Source organism: Grampus griseus, assembly GCF_964374135.1.
Source record: "Grampus griseus genome assembly, chromosome: 10".
In the NCBI taxonomy this organism is placed as follows: domain Eukaryota; kingdom Metazoa; phylum Chordata; class Mammalia; order Artiodactyla; family Delphinidae; genus Grampus; species Grampus griseus.
The window spans coordinates 99,209,571-99,230,391 of NC_139004.1; the positions used below are offsets into that span (position 1 = coordinate 99,209,571).

A 20,821-nucleotide genomic window follows, 5' to 3' on the forward strand; every position below is an offset into this window, starting at 1 on the left:
AAGTGAATATAGAAAAAACTAGTTCTACGCAACTATAATTCCCCCAGTCATTTGGACTGTCAAGAAACTTGCTTTACTAGTGGGAAGCAGCTGCATAGCACAGGGAGATCAGCTTGGTGCTTTGAGACCACCTAGAAGGGTGGGATAGGGAGGGTGGGAGGGAGACGCAAGAGGGAGGGGATATGGGGATATACATATATATATATATATATATAGCTGATTCACTTTGTTATACAGCAGCAACTAACACAACAATGTAAAGCAATTATACTCCAATAAAGATGTTAAAAAAAAAGAACCTTGCTTTAACTTGAATTACCTTAATAAAGGTGTTTTGGTTTTTAAAGGTTTATACACTATGTAATTGCCCAACTCTACACTTTATTCTGCACTGTGGAGACCCAGTTAAGTGTTCTTCCCACTGAGCTGTTGCTCCATGACTGACATCCTTGCAGGATGACTAGTTACTCAATGCAGATGAATCAGATATGTATTTCTTCCACTTGGGGAATATTGGGATGAGTGTGTTCAGAGATTTGTTGCCATCTGATATACTGCCCTATGTGGGGCATCTTTTTAAATCCATAAGTCACTGCAGTTCTATGAGGCCACTTATGTGACAGGAGGAGGCCTGCTCCCACATTGAGGTTTGGCACAGCTAGTGTTTCTCTTTGCCAAAAAGGGCAAAGGCCTTGAGCAAGAAGCCAGCTTTTTCCTGATTACAAAACTGACCACAATTCCTCGCCAACCTATCAGTGTAAGTCCGCTTCTTTTTTTTTTTTTTTCTGGTAATGCATTATTCCTCTCAGGGAGAACTCCACTTTTTTCATTATGGTAGGGAATTTATTGTTTCAGCATTAACCGATGTTCAGACATCAGCTGATGTATTTGCTATTGATGGATAAACTTAATAATTAAGTTTTCAAAAAGCAGAACCTGATATACAAAATCTAAGCCATAGCTGGACCTGCCTCCAGTCTCTTAACTCTTTAATTTTATGGAATTTGGATAGCTTTCAGCATCATTTTTTACATACTTTACCAAGTAGTAGAATAAATACCTTAGAACATTTTAGTAGCTGATAGCAAATTTTAAAATATGATCACATTCTTGAATTCAGATGTTTTCTTCAGATATCAGATAATGTGATTATAGATTCAACCAGGGATTGGCAGACAGAAAAAAAGCTTTGTCCAAGTAAGTTTATTTCATAACCCAGAGATGTAAAGCTTTCCATTTAAGAAGCAATTGAATATTGAAAAATCTCTTCGCTCCAAGAGTTCTAAATACTGTACTGCTGCTCGCTTGCGCCCCTCACAAGACACGGAACATGAGGGTCACTGGCGAGACGGTGTGGCAATGTTTTCCTTGTAATGTACAAAGTCTTGCCAAAGCAGTGAACAAGATTATGACACAACATTCTGTCACAGCTGGTCTCCAACAGGAGGGTGCCAGCCAATTCAGGCCTGGTCCTTTGTGAGTTTATTCCCACCTCCCCCAAATATTTGGAAACTGATGTCTTGACTCATTGGTGCGTTCACAAGTTCTACTACCACAAATCTTTTTCTTTTAACGGATTGGACTTTTGCAAGAAATAGACAAATATCAGTGTGAATCACAGCAAACTCCTCTTCCATGCTGTGATGGGTGAAACTCTGGGAGATTCTCTTATTGACCCAGAGAGTGATTCCTTCGCTGACACACTGTCTGCAAGCACTTCACAAGGTAAAGTGAATTCCAGATACGGCTGTTGGGATACTTCGGGCATCATGGAAGGGTGAAATTGTTCTTGTAGTTTGTTTTCCAAGTTATGTTTGTTCTAATACAATGATGTGTATAGTTCAGTATTTTGATGCTTCGTGTGCTACTACTGTGTTCACTTATAAACATATTTAGAATGTCTTAGAAAACCTAAATTAATCCTTATTTTATCTCTGTGCATGACTCCTGTGCCCTGAATTTTAAGCATTAAAGGTATATTTATATTTTTAAAAATCCTATTCATTTTTTTAAATTGGGGTATAGTTGTTTTACAATGTTATGTTAGTTTCTGCTGTACAGTGAACCAGCTATATGGATACATATATCCCCTCTTTTTTGGATTTCCTTCCCATTTAGGTCACCACAGAGCACTGAGTAGAGTCCCCTATGCTATACAACAGGTTCTCATTAGTTATTTTATACGTAGTAGTGTATATATGTCAATCCCAATCTCCCAATTCATCCCACCCTCCCCTTTCCCACCTTGGTGTCCATACGTTTGTTCTCTGTGTCTGTGTCTCTATTTCTGCCTTGCAGACAGGTTCATCTGTACGATTTTTCTAGGCTCCACATATATGCGCTACTATGCGATATTTGTTTTTCTCTTGCTGACTTACTTCACTCTGTATGACAGTCTCTAGGTCCATCCACCTATTTATTTTTATTTCCTGGGTTTATATATGTTTCTCCCAAATACCTAAGGTCTTTTGAGAATACCTGAAGAGTCACTTTCCTGCTTGTAGCCTTCTGTGTTACCTGTCTCTCATAGCAGTGTTTATCCCTCTCACAGCATTTATTCATCTTAAAGTACTCTTTGCACGTTTCTGCTCTACTTTGAAATCTAGATACTTGCATGTACGTTTTATCTGTCCCAAAGAATTGTAAGGTTCCTGAGTGTAGGACCAAGTTGTATTTTTCTTTATATTTCTTAGGGTGTGAAGCATAGTGCCTAAGGCTTTGTAGAATCGTGTGGGGACCTTGAGAAGGTCTAAGTGTTGCATTGTACACATAAAGAAAATGAGGCCCCTAATGCCTATCGTATGCTAAGTAAATGATTATTACTTTTGTTCGGTTATGAAAGATTCCGATACTTCATTTTCAGTATTCCTTTCTTGGCCGTTGCAAGATGTAAGTTCTTATTTCTGTAGCTCCTTCTACTGGAGCGTATTAGCACAGCTGATTCTGTTTTGTACTGTTTTGTATGTATTTCTGGGCATTGTCTTCTCACAGATGCCACATAAAAATAGGTTGTGTTAACTAGTCTGATTCACGTTTTACAATACAGGTGCTAAAGCATTAAAATTAAGTTGCTTAATTGTTGAAATGGATGGCTTTACATTTTGATTTTCAGTTTTTCTGGAAGCCTGAACTTTGAACATATTGATCACAAATTTTTAAAGCATCAAGCTTTTTAAAAATTAAGAGAAAATATTTCATGAAATACCATTTCGTTTTCTTATGATGACTGGACTCAATGTATGTTTCTATCATCTGAGTCTCTTAAACAGGAGTTTAGTTTCATTATATTATATAAAAGTCTGTTACTCTGTTTTTCTATAAGCCATAAGAAGTATTGCTGTCTTTCTCCGGTTTTTCGTTTATGCTGCATCAGGGCAGAATGTCCTAGCTATACTGTAAAATAATTCTTGAGTCAAAATTTGATAGTTTTGTCTGTTTGAAAAGGATATGTCCAGAATGCAGTACAACAAATGTTTTAGGTTAACTGGGGCAAGTACTGTTTATGGTAAGGGATAGTTATGGGTTTCAAGTTAGTTTTCATCCTGTGCTAATCTCTTTATTTTTATGCCTTGAATTTTCCCTGGGTTTAATTTGTTTGACTCTCAAATCCCCTTCAAAAGAATAACCCAGTACTTTTCTTCTTCATTAACATGGTACAGAATAGAATTATTAGCAGTTAAGAAATTATATATTGTGCCAATCATTTAACTATTGCGTTATATGGTCTCTGATTACTCCTTATTCGTAAATGTTTTTCTGTTAAAAATATGAGTTCCTTAAGGCCAAAGACCTGTGATTGTAAGCGTCTATATTTTGTAGGTGACCACTGAATACTCCACCGTTGCCAAAACAAACTTGAAAACAAATTGGGAATCTGGTCATCGTTAGCTAATTGAGGCCAGCAGAGGTGAAACACTGCAGAGATTAGGTACTTGGCCTCAATACAGGAATTCATCTGTATCACAGGCAAAGGGGAATAGGGATGTTGCAAGGAGCTGAGTGCTGCTACTGAAGACAGAGTGGCTCGTTGAGTGTGAATGATCCAGATGTCCAGCCATATTGGTCCCATTCATGAAACTAAAAACTCCACTGTGTGTAGCCACTGTGCCCAAAGGGGACTTCTATACGTTTTCCTGGGCTTCATTATCACTGTGACTCTCTTTATCTTATTTCCCTTTCTGTTTTCATCATGAGCTTTTCAAGGAACCCCAAGTAACCCCATGCTGGCTCTGAAACCATTTCCACTAGAGAAATTGGCAAGATTGAAGGGAAGCTCCATAAACTTAAGCTGAATATGCCTCGCACTTTTAGTGCCAGACTCAGTCCTGTGTGAATTCTCTAATTTTAAATTGTTGCACCAGAGCATTGAAAGATGATGACACGCTTGTCCTTTGGAGCTGGTTGAGCAATGGAAGTGTGCCTTAGAGACATGACAAATGCTGCAATAGATGATTCTTTGAAATGAGAGTCTCTCCTGAGAGAGGAGTGAGTGATTGATTGGCCGCCATTTCTATTGAGGGAGACAAACTGTGGCTGTGTGACTCCAGGCAGCTGTGTACTTGGAAGCGTTTAGATAATTGACCCAAGTCTTTACCTTTCCAGAAGTTTGAGGGGACCCATGTAGTATCAGGGAATGTAACTCCTGAACTTGTCTTGGCCACATACTTTCTGTGTGAATTTAAGCAAGTCACTTATCCTCTCTACCCTCTGTTTGCACATATATTAACAGAAAACACAGGGCTATTGTGAGGATTAAATGACACAGTAGTTGCGAAAGCACACCGGACAGCCTGTATAGAGTTTATTGGCCTGGCCTTGTAGTATTAATCACTTGTGGATAGAATGGAAGACATATAATATCCTAAATGCAAAGCATTTTAAGGAACATGGTGGGGAAATCAGCAGGATTCCTTAGGAATCAAAGCAAGTGGCAGTTTTGAGTGAGACGAGGCCTCTGCATGAGCTCCCGTGAATGTTTTGGTGAGGAAATGATCAGACGTAGAGAAAGCATCACGTCTGATGTTTTTAAACGGGGGAATTACCTCCCACTTTTATTAACATTTATCCATGAAAAGATTGAATATCCAAAAGTTAAGTCATTCTTTGTGCCTAAATGAGAGCGATGATTATGTTTTCTTCTGACAATGAAAATTGCCTTAGATGATCGTGTCCTCCGTATGATGAATTGCTACCCGACGGCAATTATCCATATAAACTGTTAATTGCGGTGTAAAACAGGGGTCGTTAAGTGAAGAACAGTTTTTATACCTCTGACGGAGGTCGTCGTAGATTATGACCTTTGTCAGCATTCTCACTTACACCTTGAATGAGATGAGCTGGAGGAAATTCTGAAATCATCGTAGCTCTTAGTAAGGTATGTATTCTTCGTGTCAGAGGAAATCGGACCAAAGTAGATTTCTTAGTTATATTCAAGCAACAGAACAGACACAAAGTGCCTATTATCTTAGCTTCCTTCGGATACCCTGAATTCGGCATTAGAAAGTTGTCCAGAAAATGCCTCGTGTCCACCTACCACTGTTGAGTATTTGTGAAAATATGTGGTAGAAAATGAATCAGACTCGTCTGAGTGGGAGTTAGTTTCTATAAAGCTCTACGAGATTCACGTTTTTGGTAGACAATTTTGCACCTGTAACTAATTTAGAGACACAGACATTGCACATGTATTTGATAGCAACTGCTATTCAACTTTTATAACCTGGGAATTAAGATCACGTGGCTGCTTGAGAACACAGTTTTTGAGACCCACGTAATTTTTTTTTTTGAGTAAGGGATTGCCAACACAAGATTGAGGTTCCCACAAGTGGCGAATCGTTTGCATTAGAAAGATTTAAAACAGCCAACTGTCAATTACCTACATGTAAATTATGCCTCATTACCTCATGCCAGGATTTCTGTATGGCCTTCTAGCTGAGCTAAAAGAGAAACTCTCAGCCAGCCAATCCAATCTGCCAGATAAGTGGTCCTAAAAGCCTGTCTTTCTTACCCGTTTTCTAATACGTGTTGAGCACCTGCAATATATACAAGGCGCCAGTGTCAACACTGGCATTCAGAGCTCTTTGTATTCTGCTTCCACCTCATGTACCTTATTTCCCTCCACACCCCAGAGACTGGCCTGCCATGCTCTTATTAGACTAACATCATTGTCCCAAGAACAAGCCACACTCACTCTTGCCTCCAAAACTAACATGTCCTGGAAGGCCTCTCCTAATTCCTCCTCCTGTTCCAATTCTCTCTGTCCTTCAAGGTCAGGTTCAAGTAATGTCTGCCCTCTGAATACCTTACCGTTCATCGCTCTCCCTCCCCCTGCAGGAATATGTGTCTTCTCCCCACTCCACTGCCAGCATCTGATACAGGCTACCCACTGTCCCTTGCCTGGAGGGCTATCCCAGTCTCTTGACAGGTTTTCCTGCCTCTGCCCCCAACAACCTAGTCTCAACCCAGCATCCAGAGGGATCACGTTAAAATGGAAGTCAGGTCTGTCCCTCTGCTCACAACCCTGCAGTGACTCCCCTTCTCCTGACACGTAAGCCCTGCACCCCACGCCGTCAGCGTCCACCCCTCCCCTCTCTCCAGACACACTGGCCTCCTTGCCATTCCTCCCATGTTTCACACTTGCTCCTGCCTTAGTGCTTTCACTCGAGTTCTTGCATCTTCTGGGAACCCTCTTCCTCTGACATCTTGGCTGACTCTCAGCTGCTTCTAATCACTGCCCAGCTCTCACCTTCGAGTGAGAACTGCCTTGACCCCCTGTTGAATTATCTGTCCTCCCCACTGCCCTTCCGCTCCCCCCTGCTCTACGTTTGCTTATTTCTAAGCAGTCCTCAACTTCTAGCCTGCCATATAATTTATTTGTTCATCGTTTTTATTGTTTTTTTTTTAATTTATTTACTTATTTATTTTTGGCTGTGTTGGGTCTTCGTTGCTGCACGCGGGCTTTCTCTAGTTGCGGCGAGCGGGGGCTACTCTTCCGTTGCGGTGCGCAGACTTACTGCGCTGGCTTCTCCTGTTGCGGAGCACAGGCTGTAGGCGCAGGGGCTTCAGTAGTTGTGGCACGTGGGCTCAGTACTTGTGGCTCCCAGGCTCTAGAGCGCAGGCTCAGTAGTTGTGGTGTGCGTGCTTAGTTGCTCCGCGGCAATCCTCCCGGACCAGGGCTCAAACCTGTGTCCCCTGCACTGGCAGGCGGATTCTTAACCACCGTACCACCAGGGAAGCCCATATTTATTGTTTATCGTCCGTTTTATCTCACTAGCACATTAACGCCATGAGGACAGAGATCTTTGTCTAGTTTGCTCACCCACTGGTACATCCCAACTGCCTAGAACATGCTCGGTGAATAGAGGGGCTCAATAATACTTGTTAAATGAAAGAATTAAATCCTCTATCATTTTTGGTCTGTATCACAGTATTTAGGTCTTAATTGGAGACCGCCTGATATTGTTTTCTGTTTTATATGTTACCTAAGCCAAATTATATAGTCACTGAGGATAGGATCCAAGTTTTATTCTCTCCTATATTCCACCAGTATCTAACACGTGATAGGTAACTAATAAGTTCTTGCTGACTTATTAAGACCATGCTGATCCCTTGCTGTACTTCTCCTGAGTTCAGGCCCTGGAATCTGTTTAGTGTATAAAAACAAAAGTGTAGTGTACACTGAATAATATGCTAAAACTGATGTTCATATAAGCATTAAGTATATGCTAAAAACCAGGTACAAATATATTTTGAATTACCTGTTATTTAGAGTTATTTGCACCATGGCCCTCCATTGGTTTGAATATCATTAGTTGAATATTAATTTGAATGTTATAAGTTTGTGAATTATCCAGATGCCTGGCTTCCTTTCAAGTCTGCCTACCTTTTGATACTTCAGTATTCATTTGAACCTCAAGAGGCTTATTTGCTAGCAGAACCTTACTTGGTTAAGTAACTAATATCCAGTATATAAAGCACTTAGAGCAGTGTCTGGTATGTAATCAGTATCCAACAAATGTTAGTTTTGTCTTCTCACCTCTAAAACAGAAGTTACACTTTGGGATAATACAGATTTTCATTATCCATACTATCAAAAGTTTTCTATTTCCATAGTTAATTAGGTCATAGTTACTTCTTACTCTCTTCCAATCTTTTCCTTAGAATTTTTTTCATAATATTTAGATATTATCTGAAAGATACTTATTATTAATCATAGTTCTAGAAGAAAGAAACCAAGGTTCAACTTCTTGTTTTGGCAAAGAGCCAGTGACAGAACTTAGTAACAGAGCAGAAGTTCTGGTATCCTTCACATGTTCCAGACATATGAACACGATGGCTCCCCTTACTTTTTTGGAGAATGCAAAATATCCATTATTCTTTTTTTTTTTTTGCTTTGCGTTAGCAATTAAATATTTTTAATGTAAGATGATTGGATATTATTTTACTATTGTCTTACACTTTACCTAAAACCCTGCCTTTAGTTTAGTTTTAAAAATTAAAGACCTATTGGTAATTGCCTGGCGTCCCAGTGGTTAGGACTCTGCGTTCTTACTGCTGAGGGCCCAGGTTCAGTCCCTGATCGGGGAACTAAGATCCCACATGCCGCACTGCCCCCCAAAAAATTAAAAACCTGTTATGTAGACCGGGCAAGTTTGCTTAGTTGATTAAAGTATGATGCTAAAAAGATCCAAAGGTGTGAATTTGACCTAAATATGGCCAGGTTCACATAGAAATTTTTCCCATTTATGAAGAAATCTCTTTGCTGTTGATACAACACACCTCTAGCCAATTACAAGGTACAAACAACTGACCAGGAGAAACCAATCCAATTTGCAAGTGTCTGTCCTATATGAAATCTAATCCTCTTTGGTGTTATATTCATTTTGTTATTATTGCTTAAATAAACTCAGGTCAGAGAAGGGCCATGCTGGATGAAGGAGACAAGTATCTTTTCCTTGGAATATCTCTATCAGTAATAATCCAAATCCCAATCACTCCACTGGGCCCTCATAATTCAAAACCCGTCTCTACCGAATCGATATCCCCAATTATTTCAGAATGTGTGAGTCTCTGTCTCCTCGATGTTTTTAGAGCACTTATTTTCTCTGTACTTTCTTCTGTTATCAAACATCTTTCATCTTGGTAACTTTTCGAGCTCAAGAACTACATTATAATGTATTTCTTGTGGGGCCTGAAAAATACCTTGTACATAGTTTTAGGTCATTGGTTATCTTGATTTGAGGTGGTTTTGGTTTTGTATTACTGACTGAGCATGTACTGAGGTTAAGATGTTGAGAAAGAAAAATGCCCAAGAAAAGTAAAACAAGGAAAAGTTTTGGGAAGAGAAACACCATAGTAAAATATAATGACTCTTGTAAGAAACAAGGTTTATAAAATAGATTGTTGATACAGAGAAGAGTTAAATAGTTAGCATAAAATTGGTAGTTTGGATTTAACCTGTTGATTTATTTCACTTAAATGGAATGTCTCAAAAGACAACTCAACTGTTCCAAGCACATTAACTTCCCAAACACGGGACTCCTAATGTAGGCATTAGTTTTTGGAAAAAGATTTCCTGCATTGTCTAAAAAAAAAAATACAGGGTTCTCGTAAGACAGAATAGGCCAAGCATATCTAAAGCAAAAACATAACTTTTAATACTCATTCCTTAGGATGAAGTGTGCACCCTGTGAATTTTTACCTGCCTTGTTTACACTGATTCGAGAACCTTGGTTAAATATGTATCTAGCCTTTATTGTACACGGAAGCCAGTTTAAAAAATAGATAGTTTACTAAGAATCACTTCAATACTGCTTTATAACTTCTGACTAGGAAAATTGTCAAATGAGTGCCCTGGAAATTCTACACCCATCCTTTGTAATACAAATGGAAGAGTTTTTGCTGGCTATGTAGTTGGTCTTAACGTTTCCTTCTATCAACCTCGACTTTCCGGACCCATATGAGACATCTCTGTTATTTAACCTTTTAATTAGAGAAAATGTATAAATCATTTCACAAATGAACATACTTGTGTAATTTGCACCCAGATAAAGAACAGAACAATACCAGCATTCCAGAAGCTCTCTGACTATTCTAATTTCTAACCCAAAGATTAGTTTTGCCTGTTTTTGAATTTTATGTAAGTAGAATCATACATGGTTTACTCTTTTGTATCTGGATTCTTTTGCCCAGTACTTGTTTGTTGGATTAATCACATTATTGAATGTAATTGCCCTTCACTCTCATTACTATATGGTATTTCACTGTGCGACTATATCACAATATATCTTCCTACCCTACTGATGATGGGCATTCAGGTGGTTTTCAGTATTGCAAACAGTACAACTGTGAGCGCTCTCGTATTGGTCTTTCAGTGAACAAGTATACACATTTTGTTAGATATATACTTGGGCTGTGGGACGTGTTCAGCCTTGAGTCACTACCAAACGGTTCTGAATGCGGCTGTACCAGTGTATACCTCCACCAGCAGTGTCTGAGTGTTTCATTCACTCCACATCTTTCCTGGTTCTTGGCATTTTCTATCTTTTTCATTTTATCACTCTGGTGGGTAAGTGGTGGTATCATCTTGTAATTTTTGTTTCTAATTTTTATTTCCCTTTCTCTGATGACTGTAAAGTTAAGCACCTTTTAAAATATTTGTTGTCCATTTGGCTATCCTCTTTTGCAAAGTACCTGATCAAGTCTTTTGCCTATTTTTATATCAGTTACTTTAGATACGAGTTTTAAAGCGACCTTTGTCAAATATGTGTATTGCAGATACCTTCTCCCACTCTGTTGCTTTTTTATTCACTTAATGAACAGTTTTTAATCCTAATAGAGTCCAGTGTATCACATTTTCTTTTATGGTCAGTGCTTTTTATATCCTGTTGAATGAATCTTTGCCTACTCCAAGGTTGATAAGGCGTTGTCCTAGTTTTTCTTTTTAACGCTCTTTTGTTTAATATTTCACACTGAGATCTGCAGTTCACATGAAATTGATTTTTTGTGTGTGGTATTAGGTGGGGTTGAACCTTTTCTTCCTCTCTATGGATACCCAGTTTACCTACACTGCTTATTGAAAGTATTATCCTTGCCCTACTACAGTGACATTTTTTCATAAACTAGGTGACCGTTTACATGTGGCATTGATTCCGGGCTTGCATTGGTTGCATTGGTCTATTTTTCTCTCTTTGCACCAACCAACATCTGGTCTTAATGACTGTAGCTTTATCATTGGTTCTGGTATCTGGTAGGATAAGTCCTCCAGCATTTTTCTTCTCTTCAAGATTGCCTCGGCTAGTCTTGGCCCTTTAAATTTCCACATAAATTTTAGGCTCAGCATGTCAGTTTCCAGGCAGAAACGCTAGGATTTTGATTGGAATTTATTCTGAATCTATAGATAAATGTGGAGGATTGACAGCTTTATAATACTGAGCCTTCCAGTCCATGAACATGACACGTCCCTTCATTTATTTAGATACTTTTTCAATATACTTTTGAGTTTTCAGCGTAGAGATTGTACTCATATTTTGCTAGATTTTTCCCCCTAGGTATTTGATGGTTTTGATGCGATTGTAAACATCGTTTCAAAATGTCATTTTCTGTTTGTTGCTGGCTTATAGAAATATAGTTGAGTTTTTAACATCAACCTTATATCCAGGAACTTTGCTAAATTCTCCTTTTAGCTGTAATGGTTTTATTTTTTTTTATATACAATCATGGCATCTGTGAGTAATGTTAGTTTTATTTCTACTTTTCGAATTCTGTGTCTTGTTGTTGTTGTTGTTGGATTGGATAGGATCTCCAGTGTTGATGATAACTAGTATCCTTATCTCATTCCTGACCTCAGAAGGAAAGCTTAGATATTTCACTGTCAAGTATGATGGCTACTTTAGTTGTTTTGTCTTTTTTAAATAGCTGTTCTTTATCAGATGAATGAAGTTTCTCACCCTTCCTAATGAAGAGGGTTTCTGAACTCATGGATGAGTGCTGTATTGTATCAAATGTTTTCATGTAGAATATTTTTGGTAATGCTATAATGGCTCAGGAGGAGGACTTAGAATGAAAAGTGCTTACTAAGAATACTTTAATATCACATGGCAATATGTTTTAAGATAATATACAGTATAGCTAGTGGAAATCTGCACTTCATCCCATAACCACAAGTGATCTGGCTACATCTGTTTTGACACTTTTGTTCTCAGAGTTTGTATAGCTTAAGACCACTGTCTTCTCATTAAGAGTGCTTGGCACAGTAAATTGAAAACAAAAGAGTAAACAGAAGCGTAGTGTATCACTCACTTTGCCAGACTAAACAACTCTGAGTAAGGCCAGCTTTCCCCTCTAGCATAATTTCAGGCTGTTAGAGATGCTTCAGTAGTAAAGTTTTCTTTAAAAACACCTACCCACTCTCTCTCTTCCTGGTTGCAGGAGGTCCCTTACAGTGGTTGACGGGTGGACAAAGCAAGGAGAAACAGTCCTTTGGGAGATCTTTGGTGGTTCCCTCCTTTCTAAGTCGCTACAAACTTGTGGCGCATTCCTTGCATTTTTTTCCTTTCCATTCGGTCTCCTCTCTCCCATTTTCCTTCCCCTGTCACTGCAAAACCAAAACCAAATTGTGCAGAAGGAGCTGGCCAGGAGGAAACATTCCAGTTCCTTTTTTCTGACCTAAGTACCAGTCTTCGCTGGCTGCTGGTGTGTGCTAGGCAAGGCTAGAGTTTCAGCTAAACCAGAGTAACTAACTGTTCAACAGATTTAGCCTTAGTCCTGACTAGTTTTTAGTAAGTCTCCTTTTAGAAACATGTGAAGGTGGTTTTAGCAGAAGAACCAACCTTGAACGAGTTTGACCATGATGAGAAAGAGGACTTGAATCTCCAGCTAAGGTAGCAGAAGAAACGATCATTCTGGATGAGGGCATGATCCTATCATCTTTCCTGTCCCCTGATACTTCAGGACTGGATTAAGCAAGCTATCTAAACAAGATGTGGCCCATGCAAGAGAAAATGAATTTTTAGAAAGCATAAACTAACATGGACTTCTCCAAAGCTGATCAGATGCCCTTTGTTGGTCTGAATTTGGAAATTTGCCATGAGACCTTCTGGCTCTTTATAAAGAAATGTACATATAAAGATACGTATTAGAAGGCTTTCAACCTCTGCCAAGGCTATCGATGGGAGTATCACCAGGACAGAAGCACTGGATTTGGTTTGTAATATAGTCTAAGTAGACAACACAATGAAAACATATTTTCTTATATTAAAGAAACATGTGACACACTAAGGAATCCACTAAAATTCCACACTAAGGAATTTTAATCCTTTTCTTAATTCCTGGTGTCCAAACTAAGAGGTTCTCTGTTCAGAGAAACCATAACAGAATTCAAACCCCAGTTCCAATACCTATTAGTTGTATTGGGCAAATCACTTACCTCTTTCTGTCTAATGTTTTCAGTCTATTGGGTAGCAATTATAATTGTTTACAACCCATAGGACTATTTATATATGTAAGTTATATTACTATATGTACATTTCTAAATTATACTTACATTAACAAATTATGAATTACATATGTAATGGGTCTAAGGTACAGTGCCTGTCATATGATAATAAGTGCCTAAAAATAATTAGCTACTATTAAACTATACTTCTGCTAATGGGGTCCAGAGTCTTTTTCTTCCTTTGCTAATTAAAACTCATCATACCAGTGAAGGAAAAGAAAGGAATTTATTTTTTAAATGCTTGAGTCACAAGGACAGTCATCTGTTGATCAAGTATCAAAAATATTTTCTGATACTCCTTTATTTTACTTGAAACTACCATTAAAATTCTCTCTACTTTTCCAGGTTATTGCATGATAAGTCCTTTTAAGAGGACTGGGAAACAGGCAAGGAATATATTTACTCCCTCTGTTAGGTGAAATCATGGGAAAATACTGCAGTTTAAAGATATTTAACTTAATTTTTACTTTCATCAAAGTAATATTTGTACACAGTTTTAGAAGTCAGATCGTAGTACAAAGCTTTTAATGAAGAACCGCAGTCTTCAACCTACACCTGGTTCCCACTTCTCAGAGGCAATGATTTTTAACTTTTTAAAGCATGTCTCCTGGTTTTTACTGCTGTATGTTTAACATGCTTATACTGCGATTTTTTAAATTGTGTTGATTACCCACTGACTTACTGCTGCAGAAGATAAGAATTTAGCCCTTTGCCATCACACTCCCTTTCCCAAAACCTACACTCCTCCTCTCCCGCAACCCACCCTCACAGTGTGGTTATTCGTAATTTTAGGTGAAATTAGTTGTCTGTGTTTACATCGCAGTAATTTTGGAAGTGCACTTACAATTGAGCCGGACAGTATACTGCAGTTTTACTTTTTTTGAGGGGTGCATCGGGTCTTCATTGCAGCACACAGGCTTCTGTCTAGTTGTGGCGCGTGGGCTCCAGGGTACGTGGGCTCTGTAGCTTGTGACTCACGGGCTCTCGTGTTGGGGCGCGGGCTTCGTTTGGGGGATCAAACTCGCGTCCCCTGCATTGGAAGGCAGATTCTTTACCACTGGACCAGCAGGGAAGGCCCTACAGTTTTACTTCTGACCCTGAATAGCTGTTTGTTTTTCTGGAGTTAATCATTCTTTTTTTTTTTTAATTAGTAATTACTCACTTTTGTTGTTGTTCCTTTTCTCCATACCTGCCACCAGTTCATTCTCAAACTCTCCCTCAAAGTGGGCATTTGCATGTCTCGGGCATTGCGGTTTCTCAGGGAATCTCATGAGGCCACCGGCACCCTCTGATCCATTTTCTCAACGAACAGGTTCTGCTCAGGATCTGTTGTCCTGGGTCTTCCTTCCACCTCTCTCCTGTACCTCAATCTTTTGCTTACTGGATCCCATGTTTCCTTTTTGTTCTGGTGTAGAACTCTAGGAAAAAACACACGGGAGGTGACTTTTTTTTGAGGTCTTACATTTCTGAAAATGTCTTTATTCTCCTCTTACGCGTGAGTGATGGTTTGGCTGAATATAAAATTCTAAGTTGGAAATAATTTTTTTCTTTGAATTTTGAAAATACTGCTCTGTTGATTTTCTAGCTTCCGGCGCTGCTTTTGAGCAGTTCAGTGTCATTCTGATTCCTGACCCTTTTTAGGGGACTTTTTTTTTTTTTTCCTGCCTGGAGGCTTTTAGGATAGTCTCTGTAAAAAGAGCATTAGTCTTTACAGTGATTCCTTTCTCTGTGGTTTAAGTTAGAAATCCTTTCTCTCGTTGTTTTAACCAACATAAATCCTTGCCCTTAGTCACTGTAAAGTTAGAGAAAACCTAAGGGATAACTTAATAAAACTTTTCAAGTACATGTGGTAAAGGTCAAGTATGCAGAGGATGATAACTGTATGTTTAGAAAATGAAAGAAAAATGTACAAACTCCAACAACATAGGTTAGACCATCATTTCACAAACTCTGTTCCATCAGATGGTAAACTCCTCAAACGTTGTGTGCGATACCCTCCCCTCTCTTGTATTTTCTCATGGATTATTAGCATATAATTCTAAGAAGTCCTGCAGTAGACCCATTTAAACTGGCTTCACTTAGCATTTCCTAAGTTTATTTGCCCACCAGAATTTTTTTCCTTTTAATTATTTTAAAAGGAACATCATTAACATATGTATAACACAGTTGGGGAAATGCCAGACAAGACATAGACTTTCCTGGCTACAGAAGAGCAATTTAGCATTGGAATGAGTAACCCAGAGAGGCCGTGGACTCTCCTTTTGCAGAGGCCTTTAAAACAGGACATCTGTTTTAGGCGTAATCCTCTTTGAACAATGGGACTTTGCTGCTGTTTCTTCCTTTTCCTGTCCCCTAGTGGTAGCGTTGGGGAGCTTTTAGCCTACCTTTTACATGATTCTAGTACTCTGGTTACTCTGGTGACAAAAGTTACCACTACTACCAATAATTACATTTATGGAGAACTTACTTTCTGGCCCTATGCTGGATGCTTTACATGTATTATTTAACTGAATCTTCACAGCAATTCTGTGAGGTCGGCAGTATGATTATTTACAGATGGGGATAATTAGGGATAAAGAGATCACGAAATTGACAAGAAAGAGGTCAGGATTCAAACCCAGGCTTCTAACTCACTACTAGCTCTCCATCTTCAGTTGTTAATGTTCAGAACAGCAACCTGCAACGAACAAACAAACAAATAAAATACATCCATCTGTATTTATTATGTAAAGACTTGGACGGATACGATGCTCACTTTATGAGACTGTTCCCTAAACCTTTTGATGAATTCAGAGTTTATTTTGTTAGAAACAAATTCTACTACCAATTTCTTTATTCTAATTTGTCAACCAGTAAATGGCTCCTTGCATGAGACATTTTTCCTCCATAAATTTGATGTCATTCCTGTGTGTTAGTTAAGACCGAAAAGTCTGGATCTGTGAAAATTGGTATAGATTAAAAAGTCCCCTTTTCAACGTATTTACACATGGTAATGACTTCATAATGCAGTGTGGAAGATGCTAGGGGTAGGAGACAGAGAACCTGGACTCTCGTGGACTCGGCCTCTTCCCCTGAGCTCCTGAGCACATCGCTTTGCCTGGTTTTCTTCAACTGCCAGATGGGGAGCTTAGATTATCTCCAAAACGCCCTTTCTGCTCTGACATTTCAGAGTGATTTTTGTCTCTGGATATCGGCTCTTGTAACGGGAGAGGAAGTAGGAAATTCACAGGTCAGTTCACACTGCAAAGTGATTTGAATAGATCAATAAGGAGGGGCTGGATGAATAATATTTATGAGTACCATGACCTTGAACTGAAACAAATGAAAAGAGATTGAAAAAAATTGGTGATTAAGTTTCTGTCTAAGGTCACTTCCAACAGGGCTACTAAGTTTTAGACATGTAGGAAAGGCTCTTTCCTGCACCCACTCTTGTTGAGCTTAACATGTTTCTCCAATGAAGCTTCCATTTGAGAATTACCCTTCATAGTGCATCCCCAGCCCCCTGTACCTGGCGCATCATAGGTGTTCAGCGAAGCTTTGTCGAAATTAATTGTTATTTAATATAGAACTAGAAGATCAGGAAGAGATTTGTTTTTCTAATCAGTATTAAGTTTAGAAAGTCACGTGTGCGGGCTGTGGCGTTTTAGACCATCTGGGTTCATAACCCAGCTGTACTCCTTAGTAGCTGGGTGGTTTTAGGCAAGTTATTTCCATAACTGTGCCTCAGTTTCCTCTTCTTTAAGGGGATTTATAAGTATACCTACCTCATAGGGCCATTGTGAGCATTCAGTGAGACAGTCCAAGCATTGTATTTGGTATTATACTTAGCAGAGATTTAGGGTTCTATTAATATTAGCTAATGTCATTATTAAGGAGGTGCAGCATTTCTCCAGACATTCTAGTAGAAGTTTTTCTTTTCTTTTCATAAGGGACAACGTAGAACCCCAAAGGTAAACTGTATAGTTCTAGTGCTTGATTTTTATCATTTAACATCTTTTCTGACCCACTTCCATACTCCCAAATAATGATGCCTCTCAGATGAGAGAAGTTGCTGTATTTTTGCATGATATGTCTTTTTGTTTGAACTACATTATACTTTGGCGTGTTGTGAAGTCTGCTCATTGAGTATCGTAGAGTTTAAAGCCAAGGTGAAGGTCTGAGGTAAATGGCACACGACTACGTCCTTCCCCACAGTGTCTGCCTCAAGACTCCTGCCTGCTTGAAACACACCAAAGGCTGTGAAATTAATGATGTGCCTGATGCAATGCACTTCTCTCACCCAGCTGGAAAGTTAAGACATTGTTACTTATCCCTGAGAAGGACTGTTGTCTATGCAAGCATTTTGTTCATTTGTTCTTTCATGAGTAATTGCATGGAGTCACGAAAAACACCTACTCAACTTACAGCTTGGCAGAAACAGTAGCTTATGTTTTCTGGAGACAAAATTAGAAGCAGGCTCCCTGGACCCCATCTTTAAGTCAAAATAAAATGTCTAGGGAACCACTGTGCCTCCCAGTAACCATGGCCCCTGTGGAGTAATATTGTTTAGGTCAAGATGTCCCAGAGTAAGAGGACAGGGAGAAGGGAAAGAGGGGAAGGAAAGTGTGTACTGGGATAATTTGTTTTCATAGAGATGAAGAGGCAAACGGTTTTTCTTTCTCACTTTGTCCTTTCTATGTAGAGAAAAAGTTTACAGTACCCTAATCTTCCTCCTGCAATTATCAGAAGAGAAAAACTGAGTATACGTTGTTGAGAGGAGGAGTTACAGCTTAAACTGTATTTTATTTATGATATTGAAGATTACATCTTTTCTGGGGAGCTTAAGTCTTAGCAAAACTAAACCACTGAAAAAGTATCTTTATTTTTTCCATTTTCACAGAAAAATGAATACTTGTTCTTTCCTTCCCTATAAAATATGATCATTCAGTTGGCAAACGTTTAGTAAACAACAACTATGCATAAGGTCTAAAAGGAAAACAGAATAATAAGACCCTGTCCTTTGCTCCAGAACTGGAAATCTAACAGCGGAGATACTTATCCAAATAATTATACCGGAGGGAAAGAGAGGTACTCAGTGCTGTGGGAACACGGAGAATGGAGAGTGTTTTTAAGTTGGAGAATTCGTGGAAGGTTTCATGGAGAGAGTAGCATTTGGACCATTGTGGGATTCCCCACTACCATGGAAAAGACAGATGGGAATTTTGACGGGTGGTGCTGAGGGACAGGAGGAGGGTGAACAACTTCAGGAAGCAGCATGAACAGAGATGAGCGGACTAGACGGTGCAGAGTGTCTGCCCTGGGCACACGGTGTGATGCGCCCAAGCACAGCACTGATGAGAACGGGGGTGAGGTCTGGGATCCCGAGTGGAAAATGACACTGAAAAAGTAAGGCAGACTGTCAGGGAGGGCCTTGAATGCCACGCAAAGACTTTTCAATTTATGATGTAGGTCAGTGCTTCCCCTGCTTTTCCACCAAAAATTGCCCTTAGTAGAAGAGGACAACAAAGTCAGCATTTTTGGGGGAGGAGGGGAGGGATGAATAGGTAGAGCACGGCGGGTGTTTGGAGCAGTGAAACCATCCTGTGTGCTACTGTGATGGTGGATACTTGACATTACGCATTTGTCAAAACCATAGAATGAACAACACAAAGAATGGATTCTACTGTAAGCTGTGCGTTTTAGTTCATCATAATGTATCACTGTTGGTTCATCAGTTTTGTCAACAAGCATACCACACTAATACAAGTGTTCATAATCGGGGAAATGCACGTTAATAATGGGGAAACTGTGTGTTTCAGGGTTTGCGGGGGAGGGAGAAAGGGAAAAGGGTATATGAGAACTTTGTAGTTTCTGCTCAATTTTTTTTTTTTTGGGGGGGTACGCGGGCCTCTTCACTGTTGTGGCCTCTCCCGCTGCGGAGCACAGGCTCCAGACGCGCAGGCCCAGTGCCCATGGCCCACACGCCTAGCCGCTCCGTGGCATGTGGGATCTTCCCGGACCAGGGCACGAACCCGTGTCCCCTGAATCGGCAGGCGGACGCCCAACCACTGCGCCACCAGGGAAGCCCTCTGCTCAATTTTTAAGTAAACCTAAAGCTGCTTTTTAAAATAGTCTATTCTTTTTTAAAAATAGCGTTCTTTTGGCCATGAAATGTACTACAAGTATAAAGTTTTTTTAGGAGTTTCATAGTATATCTTTAAAATCACGTGAATTTTTTGCTCTGTTTATTTACACATAAATAACTATTTTATCATTAAAATTTTCCCTGAGACTTTTCAATAAAATAAATGACCCCTAGGGATATGATTCCTGTGTTGAGAAGCCTGACATTGGTTGGCAGGCAGTCACTGAAGTCATATGTTAAAAGTGAAACAAAAATAAGCTAGTAAAATGATGAGCAGACAATTTTTCTTGCAACCCAGACGTTTTTTGCATCCTTATTTTCATTTCCCAGTATTCATACAGAAGCATATACACCAGCTTTAACTCAGTCCACCTTTACTTTGTCTACAGAAGAACTTTGCAGTAGGCATGATGAGAAATAGTTGACGAACCTACTTTTGTGGATATTGCAGTTGAGACGAGAGAGGTGTATTTTGATAGGAAAGTAATATATACTAAGAAAAATGGGTAATGAAATAGAAAATAAGCATGCCGAGGAGATGGGCAAAGTGAATGGGGTGACGTGGGTTAGGTAGGTTTAGCTGAAATTTGTTCAATGGCTGCCCCTGTCATTAGGAGCACACACTTTTTTCTGGATGTCATTGAGACCCCGTATGACCTTTAAGCTATCACCAGTGTAGTGTTTGTACTGTAACACAGATAACTTCAAGTTGTTTGGGTACTTATTCATGTAGATATTCAGACATGTGAACCCAAACCGTGCCTGATGCGTCCTCTTGGAACCGCTGAAGCGCATTCACAGCCCTAGTCTCCTTATTTGTGTTTTCAAGGCGCTTTGTTTTTCTTATGAAGACCACAGCTGGAATCTTTAACCTCTTGCAAGAGTCAGCCTTTGAGAGCTACATTCTTTAGCTCTCTGCTTGCTGGGAAAAAACAAGAGGCCCATTCCCAGATACCCTTAGGAAAGCCATCCTGCTCTGAAGAGAGCAGGGCTGTTTCTAGGACATTGATGTGGGTATGCCGTACACGTGACACTATCAGAGGGTCCTCAACTGTGACGTCCAGGTAAGGGGTGACTTCCCTACATTAGTTCAACAGCCTGGACGGCACTAAGAAGGCGGCTGTGTTCTCTGCTCTCCTCATGATCACCTAGGTGACGTCACTTGACCCAAGACTCTTTCTGTTCCCTTTCTGTGGATCTTTACG

General features: G+C 39.5%; 1 protein-coding gene across 4 annotated transcripts in view; it reads left to right on the forward strand.

Annotated features, from left to right (window-relative positions):
* The window catches only part of PPARG (peroxisome proliferator activated receptor gamma), a 128,948-nt gene that overhangs the window by 57,676 nt on the left and 50,451 nt on the right, over positions 1 to 20,821 (forward strand). Inside the window, exon 1 of one of the 4 annotated variants that reach the window (XM_082664124.1) lies at positions 1,592 to 1,725. The exons of the other annotated variants lie outside the window; for them this stretch is intronic. Coding sequence (XP_082520250.1) covers positions 1,644 to 1,725 — 82 coding nt within the window. The 5' untranslated portion in view covers positions 1,592 to 1,643. Of the gene's footprint in view, positions 1 to 1,591; positions 1,726 to 20,821 lie in introns of those variants that run through there. 4 annotated transcript variants of the gene reach the window in all.